This window comes from Cotesia glomerata, linkage group LG5 (assembly GCF_020080835.1).
Source record: "Cotesia glomerata isolate CgM1 linkage group LG5, MPM_Cglom_v2.3, whole genome shotgun sequence".
NCBI lineage: Eukaryota > Metazoa > Arthropoda > Insecta > Hymenoptera > Braconidae > Cotesia > Cotesia glomerata.
This window is the reverse complement of record NC_058162.1, coordinates 4,633,027-4,657,967: the sequence shown is the minus strand read 5'-3', so window position 1 is coordinate 4,657,967 and position 24,941 is coordinate 4,633,027. Positions and strand designations below refer to the sequence as shown.

Below are 24,941 nucleotides of genomic sequence, written 5' to 3'. Positions count from 1 at the left end.
TAACATGAATATTTTAATTTTTTATTTTTTATCGTTTTGTAAAGAAATAAAATTTTTTTTCTTAATAGTCTTATGAACGTGGACTTGGCGCGATTTTTTTTACAGTGAAACTGTTTTTTGCTCGGATTTCAGTATTTTTTGTAATTATAATCAAAATTGACAATTTTAATTTAATACATTTCCGGTGGCAAACTATCCCCTTTAAGCTATAGTTCATGTAAAAGTTATTCTTGCGCCGCCTGGCGTGTGTAATTGCAAGCTGTCAAATATCTTTTTTTCACTGTAGTTTCCCATCTATTATAAGATTAGCATGCATTCTTATATTATTTAGTCTCTGGCCGTCCGCTTTTTACATAAGAAAAAAGTTAAAATCTAAAAATCTGGGTCGCTATAGTTTGTGCTGATTATTTTTAGTAATTTTAAATAGATATTATAAAGATAATTGATAATAATCAAGTAATACGCGTAATAAAAAGCATGAACTACTATTGTAAAATATCATATAAAAAAAAAATCAAAATAAATTTGAAAAAAAATTTGTAACCTCAAAAAACCGTTCTGCTTACGGTATATACACACTCGGTAGTCTGGCTTGAGAACGGAACTTGGCGCCCAGACTCTATCGAGTCTGTTGATGATCCAAAAATAATACTTAAGGAGGTATGGGAGTTAAGTCGAAATAATGAGATCAATTTAAAATTTTTAGGATCGATAGAAATATATCTAATACGTGTTGTGTTAAAATTTCAGAGACCTAGGGTTCATAGTTTAGTTATAAAACAAGATTTAAAACAGGTCATTTAACATTGTAATGACATACCAAATCTCACAACTACTCTTGTTTTAATAAATTTGACGATGACAAAATAATGAGAAAGCTTCGAAAAACTCGTTGTAAGAAAAAAAAATTTTTCAAAAATTATTGAAAAAGTAAAATTAAGTTGAGGGTACTTAGTTATAATAATAATTGAGTTTGAAAAATCTAAATTTTAAAAAAATAGTCAGCCATAGCAAATGTGGGTTATGTTGACGGCAACGCCGTACATGTTGGGTCGCGCGGGAAATTTAAAGCTTCAATGAAATAGGTTAAAAGAAATATCAAATAGGTTAAGAAAAGTATTATAAAATTGTTGTTATTTATTATAAAACATAACATAATTAAATAATCAATATTTTAATGCTTTAATATTTTAATATTTTTAATAGCATTACTTGTAAACATAATACACACGTACACATCACAAACACGAATAGAGCAGTCAACGCATGCGCAACCGCGATAAAATTTATTGCGTTGCGAAACTTTTTAAAAAATATTTAAAATTAACAAACTTATTATTTTATTGAAATTTAAAATAAATTATCAATTATTTGATAATAATATAGTTATTTAATGCATGAAAGATTATTTCGGTAAGCTAAATTTCATTAAATCACTAGTAAAAACTTGTTAAGTTTTCTGAAAGTACAGTCTCGAACAAAATTAATCATTCTCAAGTCACGTACTATAGTATCCACTTTTATAATTTAGATGAAAAATATGAAAATATATTATGTAAGCAAACTATTCGTAACGTGATTGGTCGAATATATCATAAGCATGAAAATATATGCAAACTGTATAGTCAGGCGCGCGCTTGCGCGCGCAAATTTAAATTCTAGTAGCTATATATATGCATTGTGAGATGAAACTCAGTGGACGGACTGTACGTTCTATACTTCCTTAAACATTTCAGGTTTCGTTTTAATTTACTGTGTGTAACCACGTTCACTTTAGTACCGACACTCTCCGTTAGCGCTTCGATTGTATAGTCTGTAACCTTCTAGTCCAACTCCAAAAAACATAAATTTCTACTGAAGGACTGAGTAATTGCAAACTGCAAGTAAACTGACAGACAGTAAGTACCTAATATAAAATATAATAACATTTTTCTTGTTTTTCAGTGGCTGACATACGTCGCGGCTTCTTCTAGCTGATGGCGTAGTGCAGTGTAGTGAAAAGTATAACCCGAGTTTCTGGTAAAAAAAAAAAAATAAAAACTGGTGACTGGTGACTGGTGACTACTGACTAACCAATTCGGTCTCGACATAATATAACATATATATAATATTAGCATAAGACACATAAATTACAAGTACACGAAAGTAACGAGGACGAAGAACACTCGTCGGAATTAATGCCACGATGGCTGATACAAGTTCAAACGATATCCTGACGATGGAGAAAATAGAAAATAATGTTGAGGTAAAAAATGTATTTTTTATTTATTTATTGATATTTAATATTAGTATTAATTGTAATTGATTAATTACGTATAATTTAATCTAATAATCATTTGAAATAGTTTAATTATTAATGACGATTAAATGTTTTATACTATTGTGAATTGACAGGTTGCTGGAGCTGGTGAAGCTTTAGTGTCAAACAGTAATGACGTTGCCGATCTTGAATTCCAGGCTACTCAGGCGATTTACAGGCTAGAAGAAGCCGCTGACAACCCAGCTAGTGCTGGCAATTCTGCTTGGAATAATCCTTCGGGATTTCTTATTCATCCCAATACTCCGGAATCAGTGTTGTCATTAATGCAGGTTAGAAATTATTTTTATTAATGCAGAGTAGGAAGTTATGGATAGGATTGATAATAAATAATGAGATAATGAGATTGATAATAAATAAAAAGTACAATATTATTATCCACATTGAGTGATTCAAATAGAAACTTTATTTTAAAAGAATCGTATCGAGAGAAATGTCGTTACTTGACAGAGTTTAGTCGCAGATTAACTATAATGTTAAATGTTAAAATTATTTTATTTTGAGGTCTAACCCTCTGTATTGTCTTTAATGAAACACATGTTTTTCTTCTTAGCTAAGACTGTAATATTTGGTTGTACTGCACATAGTAAATAAGGAGTAAAATAAGGAGTCCTTTGTACAATTCAAGTACTTAAAGTCATAAAATCAAGCATAAAATCAAGTCATAAAATAAAGCTCATACAGGCTTTCTTATTTTAGCTGCCTTAAATGTGTTTTTCACATTTCAAAACTAATAAAATAAAATATACTATTTTTCTAAAATAAATATTTCTAAAACCGGTGACGTTAGCCGAGTCGTCTAAGGCGCATGGCCTATAGAGAACTCGGACTAACTTACCGGCCAGGCGTGGGTTCGAATCCCATGGTCTTAGAAACCAACTTGGTTGATATTCGACCCTTGCCGCGTAGTTTAAGATTTACACAACCCAAAAAGACACCAACGTACCACTCCCAACAGTTAAAGTCGGCGATATGACCACAGCAGTTAAAACCAACTCCAAATAATAATTAATAAAAAAAAAAATATTTCTAAGAACAAAATATCTAAAATATAAAAGTAAAAGTTTTATAACTGGGATTTGTTTTTGCTCAGAGAATCCAACATATAGAGTATAATTGATGTTACTGTAATAAAATTGAATCATGCTTCGTATCTGCTGATAAAAAATGATAGTATGTTTCCGGTAAAAAATTTAGCTAATCTATCAAAAATAATTTTACTTTAATAACACTGAAACCAGCTGATACTTTTACCATTTTTTAATTTTATTTATTTATTTATTTATTTATATACTTATTCGCCAATCGGCTTTATACGGTAATCGGAAAAAATTTTAAAGTTATAAAAAGTTCATTGTTTCATTTAAATTATTATAAAATATCACACCCACAATTTTCCTGAAAAAAAAAAGTATCCCCAGAATGATCGCTCCATTTTTTGTTACAAAAAAAAATTCCGGGTTTATTTTTCCGGGATTCGCTTTATACATATTGGTAATCCTAGTGTCGCATAGGAAGGTCTATGCGACACTAAACTGTCTCAAACACAGGAAGAATATACTCTCAACTTCTACGCGCAAACTTCTCATTACGGCGACCATAAATCCAATCATTGATTACTGCTCCTTAGTTCTAATTGATTCATCAAAAAAGCTAGATTATAAATTACAACGTCTCACAAATAACTCTATCAGATTTATCTACAATTTAAGGCGTGACGAGCATATTACTCCGTATAGACAATCACTAAATTGGTTAACGATCAAATCTAAAAGACGTTACTATCTGGCTTGTTTTTTATACAAACTCCTCAAAACTGATGAACCAAAATATCTAAGAAATCTCTTTGTCGATGAACCCCCAGATATCAGAAGATCTGAGAGAATAGCCGCCAAATATAGCAATGCTTTCAAAATTCCAAACTTCGCCAGCTTAGTCTATGAACACTCTTTTGTGGTATCCGCTATCCGACTTTGGAGGGAATTACCAGTTGAAATAATTAACTCACTGAGTCTTGATACTTTCAAGACCAGTTCCTATGAATTTTTTCTTCACCAGGAACGAGAAGGCCAACCATGAACGTTTCACAAATTTACCTAGCTTAGTTTACTTTATGGATCAACTTACTTGCTAAAAAACTACCTTCTTTTGTGTTTGCTATCAAGGAATCTACCTGTTATCAGTCTAAAACAGCTAATTAATCATACATGCAAATTGAATGATCTTTAATAATACTTTGTCTATCTACATAAACCTATTCTTGCAAAGATTTGTTGAGTATCTTACATACTGAATTTTTTATTTTTTTAATTATTTTAATATTAATCCACTCTCAGAAAAATATTCGAAATGAAATTGTAAAACAATCTAATAATATTTTTTGTTACTGTAATACGTGTACTTTAATAAAATTGAAATGTATACTTTACCATTTGGCCATCGCCTTGGCATTAAACCATAAATAAATCAAATAAATAAATAAATAATACAAAATTTTGAGAAAAATTAATATAAAAAAATTGTAATAGAAGAAAGACTAATATACAAAAAAAAAAGTATTGCGAAATTATGTTACAAGATTGCGTTTAATTTAGCTAAGAATAGGAACCTTTGATAAGAACCTTCAAAAAAATTGATATCTGTGTGATATCTATTAATAAGAGCTGATATTCTGTTTCTTGGACTATTGATGACATAGTTTTTATTAGATTTAGGGTAAAAGACTTCATTAGTGGCGGGGATCACATTACTGACACTTTCTTTGATTTTGTACATATTCAATTAATGAAATCATTAATTTTTATTATCAATATACCTATTATTTTTAATCTTTAAAAGCGGTTGATAGTTGATTTTCAAACGAGTTTTGCTCATAAATAAAATAAAATTTTGAAAAAAACGCTTCGCTCTTCGATAAATAATTAAATTATCTATCGAAGAGCGAAGCGCTTTTTTAGAAAATTTTCATTTATTTATGCATAAAATGCGTTTTAAGATTCCATAAGCTGTACAAGTATGACAGAGATACTTTCGTTTGTCCAATAGAGGGCGAGAGAGAGAAAAAATGTAAACCCTTCTTAAGATCTTTAGATCAAAAAAATTTTTAATTGTTATTCCAAGTATACTGAGAAAAAAAATACTTTTATTAAGAAAATTTTCATTATCCAAAAATAGATATTGATGCTCTTCTCTTCAGAAATTAATAATTAATAAAAATAGAATATTTGATCGTCATCGAATTTCTTGAACCAAGAAATTGTTAATTGAGTAAAAGTATTTTTTTTCTCAGTATAGAACACTTTTTCATTGAAAAAAAAAATGCCACTAATAGGGCTTAAGGTGTCACTAATGGGGTCTTTTACTTTAGTTGTTTTCAGTAGTCGATTATCTCTAAGGTTGAGATTTTTCTCAATTAACTCGAAGCTGTCTAGTAAATCGGGTGCTTCAATGAAGCCTGTAAATAATTTAAAGAAGATAGTGCAGTCGGAAATCTGTCTGCGTTTTCCAAAAATGTCCAATTTATAGTCTGTTATCGCTTCATCTGGTGTGACTAAGTGTTCATGTTTCTTGGCAAGATTATAAGCCAGGATTTTGGAGAACTTATTTAAACATATAAATTAGTTAAAAAATTATTTTTAAAAAAATGTAGTCATAGTTTTTTTTTTAATTTCTACATCTGGAATATTTTTTCCATACATAATCTTAAAACTTATCAAATGTCTCATAATTTTGTAATTATTAATTCTATTATCATTATTGTTGTTATTATTAGTTTTCATGATATTGAAAATTTTTCAAAATAATTTTGAATAAAATTAAAAAAAATATCAATTTACAGGACCTTGTAATTCATGAAGATATTCCTCAAGACGATGAACTAGAACCGCAATCAAATCAATTAACAGCCTTGCCAACACTGACAGAAGCTGCACGAGTAGCCCTAGTGGCTCACTCGGTGTCAGCATACGCAGTGGCTTTGCCAAGAACACACGCACAAAGACTAGCAGCTCGTTTGGCTGCGGATACCACACGATGGCTCAGTCACATCTTTCATTTCGTCGACTGCGCTTCTTCTTTTCACGAAGATCATCTGGAAGGCCTAGTGCGAGTAACCAGACTTGCTCTTCATAAGAAATACCCCAAGTATTTGGAAGAAGGGTTCTCTGCTTTGGCTTCTTCGCCCCCTCTAATTTACAGCTCCATCGCAGCTCTCTTGGGGGTTGTTAAACATCTTTGTCGACAGGTTTGTTTTATCGAAACTAATCTATATTATTAAGAGAATAAGAAAAATTTTGTAGCCAGTGTATTTATATGATAAAACGGATTTTTACTGTTAAATTTGGTATCATTTGAAAGGTCTTGACCTGAGTTGTGCCTTTTCAAGGTTTCATTCTCACCAATAGTCAATTTATAATGATAAGTATTTAGGCTGCATTCGAAAATGCTCTATCTCTAAATACATAATTAAGAAATGACCTTGTGTCTTGTGAACTATTGACATTTTTAAAGATATAAACTCATCCCGATGTTACACTCATAAAGACCTTTCATTTGAGTACCCACATCAATTTTTCATATATTTTATATATTTATATATTTCACAAATACCATATATATAAAACATAAAAAATGCCATGTGGGTACTCAAATGAAAGGTCTCAATTAGTGTAACATCAAAATGAGTTCATATCTTCAAAAATATCAATAATTAAGAAATTACATTGCATTTTGTCAACTAATGATATTTTTAAAGATATAAGCTCATCCCGACATAACACTCATCAAGACCTTTCATTTGAGTACCCACATCAATTTTTCATATATTTATATATATTATATATATGTATGTATGAAAAATATATCAAAATGCATGTGGGTACTCAAATGAAAGCTCTTGATGAGTGTAACATCAGGATGAGCTTACATCTTTAAAAATATCAATAATTAAGAAATGACCTTGAATCTTGTGAATTATTGACATTTTTAAAGATATAAGCTCACCTCGACATTACACTCATCGAGACCTTTCATTTGATTACCCACATCAATTTTTCATATATTTATATATATATTATATATATATGTATATATGAAAAATATATCAAAATGCATGTGGGTACTCAAATGAAAGCTCTTGATGAGTGTAACATCAGGATGAGCTTACATCTTTAAAAATATCAATAATTAAGAAATGACCTTGTATCTTGTGAACTATTGACATTTTGAAAGATATAAGCTCATCCCGATGTTACACTCATCGAGACCTTTCATTTGAGTACCCATATCAGTTTTTCATATATTTATATATATTATATATATGTATATATGAAAAATATATGAAAATGCATGTGGGTACTCAAATGAAAGCTCTTGATGAGTGTAACATCAGGATGAGCTTATATCTTTAAAAACGTCAATATTCAAGAAAGTACAGTGCAATTTAACAAAAATCATTATTTAATAAAGCAAAATTTTGTTTATTTCTAGTTTATAAGTCCCGGCAGTCACATAGTGACTAGTTGCTAATAATAATAATAGTAATAATTCATAATAATAAAAAAATATGTTAATAATTTTAGCTTTCACTGCCATTAAATTGCATTCGTCCGATTCCACAAAACACAATGTTTGGATCGCGACAAACAATGGACATCTCTGCACTAGAGAGACGCTTAGTCGAGGACACCAGTATTAACGGTGTAACGCCGCTTTTAGTATTAGCTGAGGTCGGTACTGTCATAACTGGGCATTGTGATAATGTATCGAGACTTCGGGAAATTTGTGACAAGTACAATGTTTGGTTACATCTTCGTGGTCATTCATTAGCTGCTCTTGCATTAAATACTGCCCCTAAAGACTTGGTATTTATTTTATAATTAATAATTAATCTGATTTTCCAGTCAAAGAACCTTTCAGTTAATTTTAATAAATATTTTAGCCGTCAAAAATCGCTGACAGTATTACACTGCCTCTGGGTGCGTGGTTAGGCATACCATCGTTACCAGTAGTAACTTTATACAGACTAACAGACAGTAAAGGAGACAAACCGACTCAAAGAGACACAACTCTAAGTCTAGTGTCAGGTTTGATGGCCGAATCTCTATCTCGGCGGCTACCGACACTGCCTCTTTGGGCGGCTCTCCAAGTTCTCGGAAGAGATGGAATCCAAACGAGAATAAAACAGTGCTTCCAGATTATCGAACAACTTTATAATAAAATAAAAAAGTTTCCTAACATTAAATTTTTGGTAAGTGACATTATTATTTATTAATAATCTACATTATTAAGAGAATAAGAAAAATTTTGTCTCCAGGATAGTCACATGATAAAATCGGTTATTTTTAGTGAAATTTAGTGTCATTGCAAAGGTCTTTAAAGATTTTAAAAGATTAAAGGTTTTAAAAGATTTTAAAGATCTTTAAGGATTTTAATTTGTGCCTTTTCAAGGTTTCATATCATTCTGACCAATAGTCAATTTATTATGATAAGTATTTAAACTGCATTTGAAAATGCTCTATCTCTAAATACATAATAGAGAAATTATCGCGTGCCTAATGCCAAAAGGGCGTATAAAAAAATTTTTTTTTGCCATTCTTTCTAGAATCGCTCGAAATGTAAAGATCTGCAGAAAAAAAATTTTTGACGTACTAACGCCAAAAGGGCGTATCTTAAGATATACAACCTTTTGGCTTTAGGACATTGTCGGTCTAAAGCCAAAAGGGCGTATAAAAAAAAAATCAGGATTTTTCAAAATTTCGAAAAATAGTCTTCAAAATTGTTCGGAGAAAATTTGTATAGAAAAAATTTTTTAAAAGTCAACATTTTCGATGGTAGTAACTTCAAATTTTCATCATCTTGGACAGACCAATGATTAAAAAAGCATATGAATTAAAAATTTTTTCGCGTACTAAAATGTTCATATTTTTTATAAATTTCTTTTTTTTTTTCAGACGAAAATGTAAAAGATGCACGTATAGAAGGTGCAGGAATTGTACCCCAATAAACTTTCCGTATTTTGATATTAGTTTTTTCTAGTATTTTTTAACTTCGAATTAAAATAATAATTTCTTGCCCGTAATAGCTGCAATAAAAGATATATTTTTTTTTAATTGTATAGTTTAAGCGCAAGTGTAGGTATGCTCTACTCGCCTAAAAATTCAAACCACCGATTCCGTTGCGTAAAATTGGTGTTAAAATCCATAATATGTATGCATAGAATGAAAAACACCTTAACGGGAAGTTAAAAATTATACGCCCTTTTGGTTTTAGATCACTAAATTTTCAGTGTACTAAAGCCAAAAGGGTGTATAACTTGAGACATACGCCCTTTTGGCTTTGGAAATTTTTTTTCATTTTTAGGCTTAGAACATGTTTACAAAAGGATTGGCACCCAAAAAAAAATTATACGCCCTTTTGGTTTTGCAAAGCCAAAAGGGCGTATAACTTTTTATACACCCTTTTGGCATTAGGCACGCGTTATCTTTTATCTTATGAAATATTGACATTTTTAAAGATACAAGCTCATTCCGATGTCACACTCATCGAGACCTTTCATTTGACTACCCACATCAATTTTTCATATATTTATATATATTATATATATGTATATATGAAAAATATATCAAAATGCATGTGGATACTCAAATGAAAGCTCTTGATGAGTGTAACATCGGGATGAGCTTATATCTTTAAAAATGTCAATAGTTAAGAAATTACAGTGCAATTTAACAAATATCTCAAGAACTATTTACATTTTTAAAGATATAAGCTCACCCCGACATTACACTCATCGAGACCTTTCATTTGAGTACCCACATCGATTTTTTATATATTTTATATATTTATATATTTTATATATTTATATATTTCACAAATACCCTACATATAAAATATATCAAAAATGCATGTGGGTACTCAAATGAAAGGTCTCAATTAGTGTAACATCAAAATGAGTTTATATCTTAAGAAATGTCAATAATTAAGAAATGACATTGTATTTTGTCAACTAATGATATTTTTAAAGATATAAGCTCATCCCGAGATTACACTCATCAAGACCTTTCATTCGAGTACCTACATCAATTTTTCATATATTTATATATATTATATATGTGTATATATGTAAAATATATCAAAATACATGTGGATACTCAAATGAAAGCTCTTGATGAGTGTAACATCGGGATGAGCTTATATCTTCAAAAACGTCAATAGTTAAGAAAGTACAGTGCAATTTAACAAAATTCATTATTTAATAAAGCAAAATTTTATTTATTTACAGTTCACTAGTCTCGGCAGTCACCCAGTGACTGCAAGATTGTTAATATAATATAACATAAATTATTGAATGACTTGTTATTTATTGATTGTGGTTTTTATTAATTGCAGAGCCAAATACCAGGTGGTGAAAATTGTTCCCACACGATAAATGAGCTGGCAAACAATCCAATAAACGGCCCGAAATTATTTGAAGTCGTTGCCAGTGCTTTAGTGTTTCAATATGTACCGGCTGTAAAGGAAAACCAGACGTCAGAACGTGTTCTTAGTAACTCAGATAAATTTAATTGCTGGCTTGGACAGATTTTGCAAAGAGATATTGAGAGTGTGCCCATTGAATTGTGCGAGTTAGAACAATATGGTATTGCTATTAGGATATGTTGTCTAGAGAGTCCAGATCCACCACCGACTTCTGAAGATATTGATAATGTTGAAGCTTGTCTTGAACAACAAATTGTAAGCTCTTATAATAATAATAATAATAATAATAATATTATTATTATTATTATTATTATTATTATTATTATTATTATTATTATTATTATTATTATTCTTATTATTAACTTATTATTATTATGTTATTTTATATTACATTAATAAATTATTTAATTTGTAGGAAATTTTAAATGCAACAGTGGAACACAAAGAAAACTTTTTAAGATTAGTTAAACAAAACAATTCTCTACGTTTCGTAGACTTGCCTGGATGGGCAGGATTAGGTGGAGTACGGTATGAGCCACCAACATGGGTTCAGATTAAGACAGATGAAACAAAAGCCGAGCTTAATAGATTGAATAATCAATTAGTTGAAGCTTTACGCAGCACAGACGCTGCATTCTCACTGGGAGAAGGCGATGATGGATTAAGTTGTGTACGCTTTGGAATGGTTACACAAGACACTGGTAAATTTTATATCTTATGATATATAACTATAATAACTTTATTATATATTAACAGACTAATTCGGGATATATCTTCTTAATTTAATTAGACTTAGCTAAATTAATATCTCTGGTGCTGCAAGTCGGCAGAGAAGTAGAAGCTAATTCAAAGTTATTAGATACCATTTCTGAAGTTGTCAAAAGAGGAATCGAGACAGCGCAGACAGACCTCGAGAGAGAAAATGCCGAAAAACTTTGGCAAGAAGGTATTCTCAGACACGTTCCTGTTGTTGGTACTTTTGTCAATTGGTGGAGTCCACCGCCTAAAGAAAGTGGAGTACGGGGACGGAGTTTAAATTTGCAGGCTGGTTTGTATTTTTTTTTTCGCTTAATTTATTTATTTTATTTATTTATTTATTTATTTATTTATCTGGTAAGGAATTCTATCGAGGTGTAAAGACACCTGTGTATAGAACCAGTACAAAAATAACAATTTTATAATACATATACTTTTTACAATATTTTGGTCGATAATACAATGCAAAGATATAACAAGTACAAAAAGTAATAAATTTATAGAGAAAGAAATACAAAATTTTATTTATTTATTTAATTGTAAAAGATGATTTAGAGTAGAACACAAATTTCTAGATACATAATTAAGAAATTACTTTGTATCTCGTGAACTATTGACATTTTTAAAGATATAAGCTCATCCCGATGTTACACTCATAAAGACCTTTCATTTGAGTACCCACATCAATTTTTCATATATTTTATATATTACATATATGTATATATGAAAAATATATCAAAAATGCATGTGGGTACTCAAACGAAAGCTCTTGATGAGTGTAACATCAGGATGAGCTTATATCTTTAAAAATATCAATGATTAAGTAATGACCTTGTATCTTGTGAACTGTTGACATTTTTTAAAGATATAAGCTCATCCCGATGTTACACTCATAAAGACCTTTCATTTGAGTACCCACATCAATTTTTCATATATTTTATATATTACATATATGTATATATGAAAAATATATCAAAAATGCATGTGGGTGCTCAAGTGAAAGCTCTTGATGAGTGTAACATCAGGATGAGCTGACATCTTTGAAAATATCGATAATTAAGAAATTACCTTGTATCTTGTAAACTGTTGACATTTTTAAAGATATAAGCTCATTCCGATGTTACAATTATCAAGACCTTTCATTTGAGTACCCACATCAATTTTTCATATATTTATATATATTATATATAGGTATATATGAAAAATATATCAAAAATGCATGTGGGTACTCAAATGAAAGCTCTTGATGAGCATAACATCGGGATGAGCTTATATCTTTAAAATGTCAATAATTAAGATTTGACATTGCTATCTTGTCAACTAATGATATTTTTAAAGATATAAGCTCATTCCGATGTTACAATTATCAAGACCTTTCATTTGAGTACCCACATCAATTTTTCATATATTTATATATATTATATATAGGTATATATGAAAAATATATCAAAAATGCATGTGGGTGCTCAAGTGAAAGCTCTTGATGAGTGTAACATCAGGATGAGCTTTATCTTTAAAAGTATCAATAATTAAGAAATGACCTTGTATTTTGTGAACTATTGACATTTCTGAAGATATAAGCTCATCCCGACGTTATACTCATCGAGACCTTTTATTTGAGTACCCACATCAATTTTTCATATATTTATTTATATATATTATATATATGTATATATGAAAAATATATCAAAAATGCATGTGGATACTCAAATGAAAGCTCTTGATGAGCATAACATCGGGATGAGCTTATATCTTTAAAAATGTCAATAGTTAAAAAAGTACAGTGCAATTTAACAAAAATCATTATTCAATAAAGCAAAATTTTATTTTCTCATAATTCACAAGTCACGGCAGTCACATAGTGACTGCAAGGTTGCTAGTTATATATTAATATTATTTAATTATGTATTCCTTTTGGTTCTAAAATCTCTTCCAGAAGTAATAAAATCACTACCAAAAGTAAAATGATAAATATTAAAATTTCAGGTGTTGTTGAAAGCACAGAAAATATTTACAAGTACCACATGCAATTACAACCAAATACAACGACCAGCAATGGATCTGGGGCCCGAACACCTCCACAACCGCTGGTGCAAACTCCGGTTGGTGCTGGCAGTCAAAGTCACAGCAGATCTTCAAGTCACTCGAGCTTACAGAGCAATAAGTGTATCTCAGCGGTTGCTAATTCCAATGTCTTGCAATCTCAAGTGAAAGAGGAACTTAACGATCCGCGATCGTAGTTAGATAATACAATATTTTATATTGTTTTAAACATTTAATAATGCGAAGTAGCTATTTATAATTAATACCTTGACACTGCTCATTGTAAAAAATATAAAAATAAAAATGAAAATATTCCCGGTATTTGTGATAGTTACGCATTGCATTGACGTACTAATTACTTAATTTAGTTATATTATAATCTTATAATGAGCTATTAAATTAAAATAATAATAATTAATATATTTCACACATAATTATTTTTGTTTTTAATTAAGTAATTAAATTAAGCATATTTTAACTGCAATATTATTTTTATTTTTATTTATGTATTTAGTAATAATGTAATTTGCTTTAACGCGTTACTTTTATGCACAACAGCTTACAATCATGTGATATAATAAGTAAAAAATTAGTGACTGCAATTACATTACCAAAAATGAAATGATTATTCTTATTGATGAGCTTTTATTGTAATTTTTTTTTTTTTTTAACGAGTAGACACAATTTCAAGATCTTTGTTGTATATTCATTTTAAATTTAATACTGATTACACAAAACACAACATTGTTATTGAAATATGTAATTATTTATAATGATAGGTGCAAAAAGATAAATTAAGTCCTTAATATATATTTATGTACCGAAATATTGTGATAAAAGTATAAATATTTCATCACGAGCTGAATAAATAATTAAAATAATTTATGATGGTAATTTTAATTTTTTTTTTTTAAGGGGATAGCAATAGCCACTGTGAGGATCGACAAAATAGGTGATTTTCGGGAATTGTTTCGACTGGGATAATAAACTTAATTATTACAAGAAATTTAGTGACATTTATGTCTGTCAAAGTTTGAAACTTCTTAAGTGATTAGTTGCAGAATAAAAAAGTTTCATATTGTCGTTCGATATTCAGACACGTACTTCCTGAAAAGTGAAAAACTCCCTTTATATTGACATTTGATTATTTACTAAGCATTAAAAAAAAAAAATTTTTTTTGTGTAGATTTTCTGTATTTGGCCTGTTTGCCGTCATAGTATCATGGTTAATGGCTTCCTTGTACCTAGCAACGTCAGTAGCCCTGGGCGACCTCTGCGTCTCACCTGACAGTTATTTAATGAAAAACAGCCCTTCCGTGATGGTCAGTGAAGTACTTAATTATTACATGCGCTGTGAAAGCACTCAGAATCATCCATTTACTCAACGATTACGAGAAGGACAAATGGCTGCTGGGTTCATGCTATCGAGTTTGAATGCAGTCGAAAAAATCGCATATGAACTCTACGACAAACCGACCCTGCAACCGAAGCTCCAAAGCCTCAAGGACACCGTCATAGATATCAACGGAAGTATGTCGCGCTTGACGGCTCTTCTCGATTGCAAGCCTCTTCACAAGGAATATATTCGAGCTGCCCAAGGTCTTTGTCATCTTGGACTCTATGGTCTGACTTTCATGCTTCTGGCTAGTCTTGCTGCTGGACTGTTTTTTACGATTTTAGTCTGGGTCGATTCTCATACCTGGATTTATATCAGAAAACGGTAATCATTTTACTGGCATGGTCTCTTTAAAATGATTAATTTTAAATAAATTTATCTTTATCAAAATTTTGCTATTTAATTTTTTTTTAAGGGGGATAGCCACTGTGAGGATCGAAAAAATAGGTGATTTTAGGGAATTTTTTTGACTGGGAAAATAAAGGAATTTGGGGATCGGGTTTTTTTATTTTATAAAGTATACATTGAAGATCATTCTCCTAAATTTTGATTAAAAAATATCATGTTGTTACAAAGTTATAAGCATTTTTGTGGAGCACCAAAAAAATTTCCCCCACCACGGTGGGATCTAAACTCAAACTCAAACTAAAAAACGGATTATTTAAAACAAAAAAACCAAATTGCGTTGTAATCTGCATGCATGTGGTTATCGTTCCACGGAGGAGATTTTAAAATTTGTATTTAAAAAAAAATGGCGGTATATTGAAAATTTTTCGTTTTTTTTTTTCTCATTTTTTTGGATTCAAACAGCCCTAAAAAATCTTAAAAATCAAAATTTTTAAAATCCCCTCCGTGCAACTATAGCTACTGAATAGACGAATACGGAAAAAAAAGTAGCAAGTCGGTTCATATTTATGCAAATTACAGATCCCACCAGTTCAAAAAAAGTAATTTTGAGAAAACCGCGTTTTCGTCGGAGCGCCACACGTGCAATGGTCATTTGGGGTTGCGGTCAACTAGTCAGATCGACAACATTCCAAATTATTAAAACTCTAGAAAATTTAAAATTCCGCTACATTCAAAGTTTATAAAATACATTAGCTTAAATAGAATAACAGCCGAAAAACAATTTTGTAAATTATAAAACACCGGGTTATCGAATAAAAGTAAATATAAATCTTATATTCCTCAAGAGTTAAAATTAATTTGATTTCGAAAAAGGGTTGTTCCGACGTATATTCATCCGAATACTCATCTATCCGAATAATGATTCAGCCGAAAATTACTCATCCAAAAAATTGGAAATTTTTCTTAGATGGTCCACCTTTACAATCATGAAATTTGAGTGTTTTCCATACATGCTTGTAAATTAAAATAAAATTAATTTTCAAAAATTAATTAATTTAAAATTAATTAAAAAAAATTTCTAATCTAATTATAAAATTATTTACATTTTTCGGCTAAATGAGTGTTCGTCTGTTCATTCATTTTGGCGTATAAATTTTCGTTGTTATGTTTTTTAATTTATTGAGACTTTGTAACTTTGAAAGATTCTATTAATATAGCTTTAGATTTTTCTTTATTTAAGATTATATTTTTCGGAATTTTAAAATTTGTAAAATTAATTATTTTAAATTACATTTAATATTTACTTTCTAAGTTCTAGTAATTTATTAATTCGGAATGTTGTTAGTCTGACTAGTTGACTGCAACCCGTCATTTGACACGCTGTCACAAAAATGATTATAACTCGAAAAATATTCGGAATTTTGATATTAAATTCTGGATACATATTTTTGGAATCCCGGAAAAAATAGACTTGGAAAAAATTTTAAAGTTACGAAAAATTCATATTATTTCATTTTAAAAAAACTATTTTAAAAAAATAGTCAGCCATAGCAAATGTGGGTTATGTTGACGGCAACGCCGTACATGGTGGGTCGCGCGGGAAATTTAAAGCTTCAATGAAATAGGTTAAAAGAAATATCAAATAGGTTAAGAAAAATATTATAAAATTGTTATTATTTATTATAAAACATAACATAATTAAATAATCAATATTTTAATTCTTTAATATTTTGATATTTTTAATAGCATTACTTGTAAACATAATACACACGTACACATCAAAAACACGAATAGAGCAGTCAACGCATGCGCAACCGCGATAAAATTTATTGCGTTGCCAAACTTTTTAAAAAATATTTAAAATTAAAAAACTTATTATTTTATTCAAATTAAAAATAAATGATCAATTATTTGATAATAATATAGTTATTTAATGCATAAAAGATTATTCCGGTAAGCTAAATTTCATTAAATCACTAGTAAAAACTTGTTAAGTTTTCTGAAAGTACAGTCTTGAACAAAATTAATCCTTCTTAAGTCACATACTATAGTATAGCTATATATATGCATTGTGAGATGAAACTCAGTGAACGGACTGTACGTCCTATACTTCCTTAAGGTTTTACGCCGCTGCTATCACAGAAAGTTTTTTTTTCACATTTTTAAACTACGAATATGTTCTTTTGTAAACTGGCCGAAAAAAAAATTATACACCCTTTCACCTTTAGATCACCAAAATTTCGAATTCTTAAAAGTAAAAGGGCGTATAATTAAAGACATACGCCCTTTTAAGGTAAAAGCCCCAATTATTGACGCTATAAGAGACAAAGTTATGATTTCATTTTTTTTAAGCAATCAAATATAAATATCGATGAATTTTGTTTGTGGTAATGTCTTCAGTAATTTTTTAACTAATCAATTTCTTTTTTTAAAATGATAATCAGTGATATTTACTAATTAATTTTGAATAATTAAATATATGATCTGGATACACCAATTATTGACGGGTTAAAAAACTGATTGATCTAATTATTGACGTACCGTAACCCCAATTATTGACGCCCCTACTGCGCATGCGTCGAATCATTTGGTTATATTTTTATTTATCAAAACTTACTATAAAGTAATCAATATTATTAAAGTTAATTAATAATAATTTCCATGAATGATTAATTATTATTAAAAATATAACAATTTATTCACAAACTTATTTAACACCAAAACACGCCGAGTTATTTGACAGTTAAAAGCCTTGTATATAATAGCGTAACGTATTTTATACTTAAAAAAAAAAAAAGGCGTCATAGCGCTGTTGACTTGCTGTCAATATGGGATTCACCATAAAAATTATGAACTAGTTATTGACTCCCATTATTTAAATATTATAAAGCATACAATTAATTTCGATTATTTAATTTTATAAATATTTCATGTACTGTTAATTAAAAAAAAAATAAATCATATAATTACATGAAAAAATTAATTTAAACTCGGCAGTTAAAAATAGTATATTACACCCCTTGGGAAGGAAAATAAGAAAAGCCTCAGATCACATGTAATTGTTGGCCGAGGCGAAGCCGAGGTTAACAAACATGTGATCTGAGGTTTTCTTTTTTACTTCCCAAGGGCTGTATAATATTTTTCTCATCTCCGGGCGGAAAGCGTCAATTTTCCTCCCGCTGCGCTAAACGAAAATGCCGCTTTCCGCCTCCGTCGAGGAGAAAAATAGTATACACACCACGGGCAGTAAATAAGAAAGCCTCAGATCACATGTTTATTGACCTCGGCTTCGCCTCGGACAACAATTACATGTGATCTGAGACATTTCTTATTTTACTGCCCTAGATGTGTAATATACTATTTTTGTCCGAGGAAGGAGGAAAGCGGCAACTTTGTTTAGCGCAGTGAGACCAAAGTTGCCACTTTCCGCCCAGAGGGCAAAAAATAGTATATTACACACCTGTGGCAAGAAAATGAGAAATGTCTCAGAACACATATATGTTGCCCGAAGCGAAGCCGAGGTCGACATATATGTGATCTGAGATATTTATTATTTTCCTGCCATAGGTTTGTATACTATTTTTCTCCCCTCCGGGCGGAAAGCGTCAATTTTCCGCCCGCTACGCTAAACGAAAATGCCGCTTTCCGCCTCCGTCGAGGAGAAAAATAGTATTCTCACCACGGGCAGGAAATAAGAAAGCCTCAGATCACATGTTTGTCGACCTCGGCTTCGCCTCGGTCAACAATTACATGTAATCTGAGACATTTCTTATTTTCCTGCCCTAGGTAAGAAAAATACTATTTCTAACCAAAGTTGTTAAGAAAATAGACGCTCGTAAGCTGATTTGATGAACTGGTGCTAACTTAATTTTTTTTTAATAATTAATATTTAATATTTTGAACTGAATGTGATTTTTTTCAATTTTTTAATTAATTAGAATTTAATAAAAATTTATTTGATCGTTATTCTTATTACAGATAATTTAATATATTTAAAAATAATTTAGGGTGTCAATATTTAGACCCCCGTCAATAATTGGGGCTTTTACCTTACCTTTGTAATTTTTTTTTTTTCAATTTTAAGCGCAGAATGTGTCTACTACTTGATTGGCAATAAAAAAAAAAAAATATGCGCCCTTTTACCTTTGCAAAGGTAAAAGGGCGCATAAATTGTTATAAGTCCTTTTACCTTTAGGCACGCGATATATGTAGAAAATAACCTGATAGTTTCAATAAATAACATTAATTTTCATACCTCAAAAAAAAATTAATAAAAAATCAGCATGAAATCGTTTTTCCTCGATTTAAATTCCTTCAAATGATCTTCTTGGTTCAAAATTTCTTCTCTTGAATAAAAATAATTTTTCTATCAGTATCATAAAAATTATAACTCGAAAAATATTCAAAATTTTCATATAAAACTATAGATACATATTTTTGAATATATAAACTTTGATTTAATAAAAAAAAAAAATTATTTTTTTTCTAATTTCACAGTAGCTATCCTCCTTAAAGTTTTTACTGGAAAGGGTTAATTCAAAATTATAAATTAACATTTAAATGTACTTTATTTCTCTTTTAGTTTATTAGCGATACAATAGGAGGAATAATAAAGTTGAGTTGCGTGGCAGACACAATATTTTAAATTCACTGAAAATTATGCGTAATTGCTTTTATTTATCAGCATCCATTCATTTTATTTTCTTTAATTTAAAAACCCTTTTTTTATCGTTTATAATTTCTTCTATTAAAGCTTATGTACGCTATTTGTACTGATACAAACCTTAATACAATCAAACAAACAATTTATTATTCGTAGCCTTTTTTTTTTTTTATATAATTATATATAAAAAAGAATTCTAAAAATCAAGAAAAGTTGAGCGCAATTTAAATTTCCGCTTTATAAGTCGACTTTTGATTTAATCTTTCTTCATCTTCACTCAATAAATCAATTAATATATGTCTAATAATTATAAATATTGCATAAAAATTCGTGCTAGGCCACTAATTAATGGTGTATTTTAATTTCTAGTCTGTGCCTATGACCAATTATTTATTAATTAACCCAAAATATTGTTCAATTACATATTTAAACATTTTTAAACTAAGTACAAATACATTAATCATTAATTATTAATTAATTTTTTTTATCAATTACGACGTATAAAAATGATTAAAAAATTGAACGAGGTGAAAATTCGTAGAGTCAACGGGATAATAAATTCACGTGTATTTATTACCGCTGTACAAAATTCGTAATTAATAATATTATGTACAATTGTCAATAAATTGACAATTGTCTTCCTTATTAAGAATTTTTTTTTTAATTATTTATTATGTATAGGCATTTCTTCTTTAGAATAAAGTAATTACCGTTTTTCGTGTTACTTTTTTGCCTTTTTTGGTAAATAATAAATAATTTAAATAGTAAAAAAGGCTTAAATTTTGACACATACAAAGATTAAAAAAAAGTTTTACATAAAATACTGTATTGGTCCGTTTTATTTACGGCAGTCTTCAACAATAGACGATATTTTAATTTTAATAAAATGGTTCCATTAATTAATTTATTTATATTTTATAGATCTAATTTATTTTATTTTATTAATTCGAGGTGTAGAGCTATTCGTTAATAAAACTACAAAAGATTTATAATTTAATGCACTGTAATTTACTACTTTTTTTAGGTAAAACCCTTTTAGTTTTTAATATGTACGAGCATGAGACATCAGTTTTAATTTCGTGATTTTAAGGGAGTATTCTGGTCTAAAAGCATTAAATTTCAGGTGATTTTTAAAGTGCCTTAAAAAAAGACAATCAATATTTTTACTATCCATTTTTTTATAACTTATTTATTAACATTATAAGAATAGAGAAAAAAATAAAATAATAAAAATTCAAAAAATTAGCAGCTAATAAAAAAATAAAAAAGATTATTAATCTACACTAAGAAAAAAAAGTACTAAGGTAGAAGTACCGTTTGAGGCCACTGCAATAAACCATTACAAACTCAATTTGTTTTAATATAAATTTTTTAAAACTCAGCAAAAATATGATTATAATATTATAATTTTTTTTTAAATTAATTCAAATTTTGACAATTTTCAAAAATATATTTTCTTATCTCAAAAATTGATAAAATTAATCGAATTATTTTTTTAATTCAAGTGAATCTATTTGTTTGTTAGTCTATCAAAATTAATGAAATTAATGCCAATATTTTATTATAATAGATATTGATATTCTTTTGTCAAAAAACCAAAATTTATTTTAAATGATTTTTGAGTCAAGAAATTTTTTCTTCACAAAAATTTTTTTTTTTCTCAGTGTAGAGTAATGTCGCTATGGTTGGAACTACGGAAAAGTTGAAAAAAAAATTTTTCACAAAATGGTGACTGGCTGAAAAAAAAAAAAAAAATGATTTTTACCACTTTTTTCTTTCGAATTTTTTAAAAATACAGTAAAAACTGTTTATAACGACATTGAAGGGACCTCCTGTTAATGGTTGTTATAAGTAAAAATTAGCAATGCATGGATTATATTCGAAAACAAAAATGCACGGATTAAATTACAAAACAATACTTGATGAACGTTTATTAAACTAATAAATACTTGATGAAAGCTTATTTAATATTTATTAAACTATACATAAATTAATTTATTAAACATTTTAATAAGACCACGTATAAATTTCAATACTACATTTAATAATATAGATTTAATAACATAATTATTCTCATTAATTTAAAGCTCCAATAGTATATTTCTTACCTAGGGCAGGAAAATAAGAAATGTCTCAGACTACATGTAATTGTTGACCGAGGCGAAGCCGAGGTCAACAAACATGTGATCTGAGGCTTTCTTATTTACTTCCCGTGGAGTGTATACTATTTTTCTCATCTCCGGGCGGAAAGCGTCAATTTTTCCGCTGCGCTAAACGAAAATGCCGCTTTCCGCCTCCGTCGAGGAGAAAATAGTATACACACCACGGGCAGTAAATAAGAAAGCCTCAGATCACATGTTTATTGACCTCGGACAACAATTACATGTGATCTGAGACATTTCTTATTTTACTGCCCTAGATGTGTAATATACTATTCTCCTCGACGGAGGCGGAAAGCGGCATTTTCATTTAGCGCAGCGGGCGGAAAATTGACGCTTTCCGCCTGGAGGGAGAAAAAGAATTTGATGACATCATATAGTATATTACACACCTAGGGGAAGTAAGAAATGTCTCAGATCACATGTAATTGTTGGCCGAGGCGAAGCCGAGGTCAACAAACATGTGATCTGAGGTTTTCTTTTTTACTTCCCAAGGGCTGTATAATATTTTTTTGTCCGAGGAAGGAGGAAAGCGGCAACTTTGTTTAGCGCAGTGAGACCAAAGTTGCCACTTTTCGCCCAGAGGGCAAAAAAAGTATATTTACTGCAAAACGAATGAAAGTATTTATCAGACGCTATAACCGATGCATTTTACTATAAGTTTACTACTATAAGTACTGTGAATTCGGTTGCTATAAACGATTTGTCGCTATAAGCAATATTGTTATAAGCGGTTTCCGGCTTGAGAATTTTATATGTAATAGAGACGGGACTTGAAAATTTCGTCGTAATAACCGGAACGTCGCTTTAAGCGAAGTCGCTGTAAACGGTTTTGACTGTAGTAAAAATTGAAATTTGGGGATGATCGTAGTTCCAACCACAGCGACATTACTCTAGATTAATAATCTTTTTTCTCCCCTCCGGACGGAAAGCGTCAATTTTCCGCCGCTGCGCTAAATGAAAATGCCGCTTTCCGCCTCCGTCGAGGAGAAAAATAGCATCCTCACCACGGGCAGGAAATAAGAAAGCCTCAGATCACATGTTTGTCGACCTCGGCTTCGCCTCGGTCAACAATTACATGTAATCTGAGACATTTCTTATTTTCCTGCCCTAGGTAAGAAATATACTATTTATTTTTTTGTTTCTAATTGCTAGAAGGGATGAAATCGTGGGTATATACTATGCGTGACATTAATTTATCCCTGTTCGTGTTGCTATTGTATTATTGGAAATGTGTATTTTTGGACATTTGAATAAATGGATATGGAAATTTCTAAAAATGGACATTTGATTTTTTGGAAATAATAATAAAAGTACTTAAGTAAAATTAGACATTAATAAAAAAGGAAATAATTATAAATGTACAACTGCACTTATTATGGCCAACTTAAAAAATGAAATCTCTATTTTTGAAAATATCTCCAAATGGAAATAAAAGTTTTTGGTAAAGAATTCAAATAAACAAATGGATTGATGGACATTTTCTTAAATAGACATTTATGAAAATGGATAATAATATAAAAAGATATCAGTAAAAATATAAATGTACAATTGAGTAAATGGAATAGTCACTTAATGAACATATAATTTTATGAACAATTGAAAAAATGGACATTTAAATTTTAGGAAAAATGAATAAATGGACATTTGTATTTACATTTGTAGTTACGCGCTAATTTTTTGAGACCTCTCCACTTTATCAGCTGCTAATTTTTTTAATTTTCAACTTTTCTTATTTTTTCTGTATTTTTACAATGTTAATAAATAACTTATAAAAAAATATACAGTAAAAATTTTGATTGCCTTTTTTTACAGCACTTGAAAAATTACCTAAAATTTAATATTTTTAGACCAGAATACCCTCTTAAAAATTAATCATAAGAAATTTTTAATAAAGTAATTTCAATAAAAATTCCTACTAAAAATTTCTTCACGAAAAGATTAACTAATTTATATTTTTGATAAAAATTTGAGCCATTTATTTTATTTGGCAAGAAATTATTAGCTGATGAACACTGTTTACTTAGTGACTAGGATATACGATCAAATTCAAGTTACCATTTGTTTATTATTATAACTCCTAACATTACATTACTCATTACACCTTACAGTATTAATTAATAATAAATTCTCCTTGATTTCTTCCTTGTTTATTTATTATTATATAATTTTTTTACTTGTGTCTGAAAGCCAGCGACGCTCAATTATTTCCTCAATATTTGAAACTTATCCAAACTATAAATTAAAACTCACATCTATAAATTCTACTTATTATTCTCCATAATTATAATTTTAATAAATATTACAATTATTTACATCGGGTAGTCCCACACTAAGCAGCCCATATAAATACGCGTTGTAATAAGTCACATAACCTAACTTCTTTATTAAATCTTTACATCTACTTTTTCATAATATAATAATCATAATTATATAATTAATAATAATAATCATTATAGTAAATTTATATAAAAAAAAAACAATTTCAAATAAACATATTTTGTATAAATATTACATAATTTAATATAAATAAATGCTGGTGGAATGGCACTGAATCTTCCATATTTTTTTTTGAGGTTAAAAATTTATCAAACGGAAGAAATAACAAAACAATGAATTAAAGTTAGCCGTCACTTAACAATTCATTCATTTTATTTTACAAAAAAATTTGTTCCGAAAATTTATTTTTAAAAAATTGCATTTTGTATTTTTTTTAATAACATGTCAATTTTTTTAATCATTTTTTTTGGGTCATCATTAATTTATTTTATTTTAAATAAT

At 29.2% G+C, this 24,941-nt stretch overlaps 1 protein-coding gene across 1 annotated transcript; it reads left to right on the top strand.

The window, feature by feature from the left end:
* The first annotated feature begins 1,941 nt into the window (after window positions 1–1,941).
* LOC123264793 (pyridoxal-dependent decarboxylase domain-containing protein 1) lies at window positions 1,942–14,031 on the top strand. The gene is made up of 9 exons (XM_044728282.1): window positions 1,942–2,245; window positions 2,395–2,589; window positions 6,156–6,560; window positions 7,897–8,178; window positions 8,256–8,564; window positions 10,706–11,050; window positions 11,211–11,496; window positions 11,586–11,843; window positions 13,538–14,031. The coding sequence occupies exons 1-9, from the start codon at window positions 2,186–2,188 to the stop codon at window positions 13,789–13,791; spliced, it is 2,394 nt and encodes a 797-aa protein (XP_044584217.1). The 5' UTR covers window positions 1,942–2,185; the 3' UTR covers window positions 13,792–14,031.
* The last annotated feature ends 10,910 nt before the right edge of the window (window positions 14,032–24,941 follow it).

Coding starts and splice junctions, on each gene's coding strand:
- LOC123264793 (XM_044728282.1), top strand. CDS start 2,186: ATGGCTGATACAAGTTCAAACGATATCCTGACGATGGAGAAAATAGAA. Junction 8,565..10,705: donor TTCCTAACATTAAATTTTTG/GTAAGTGACATT, acceptor TATTAATTGCAG/AGCCAAATACCAGGTGGTGA. Junction 11,051..11,210: donor CTTGTCTTGAACAACAAATT/GTAAGCTCTTAT, acceptor TTTAATTTGTAG/GAAATTTTAAATGCAACAGT.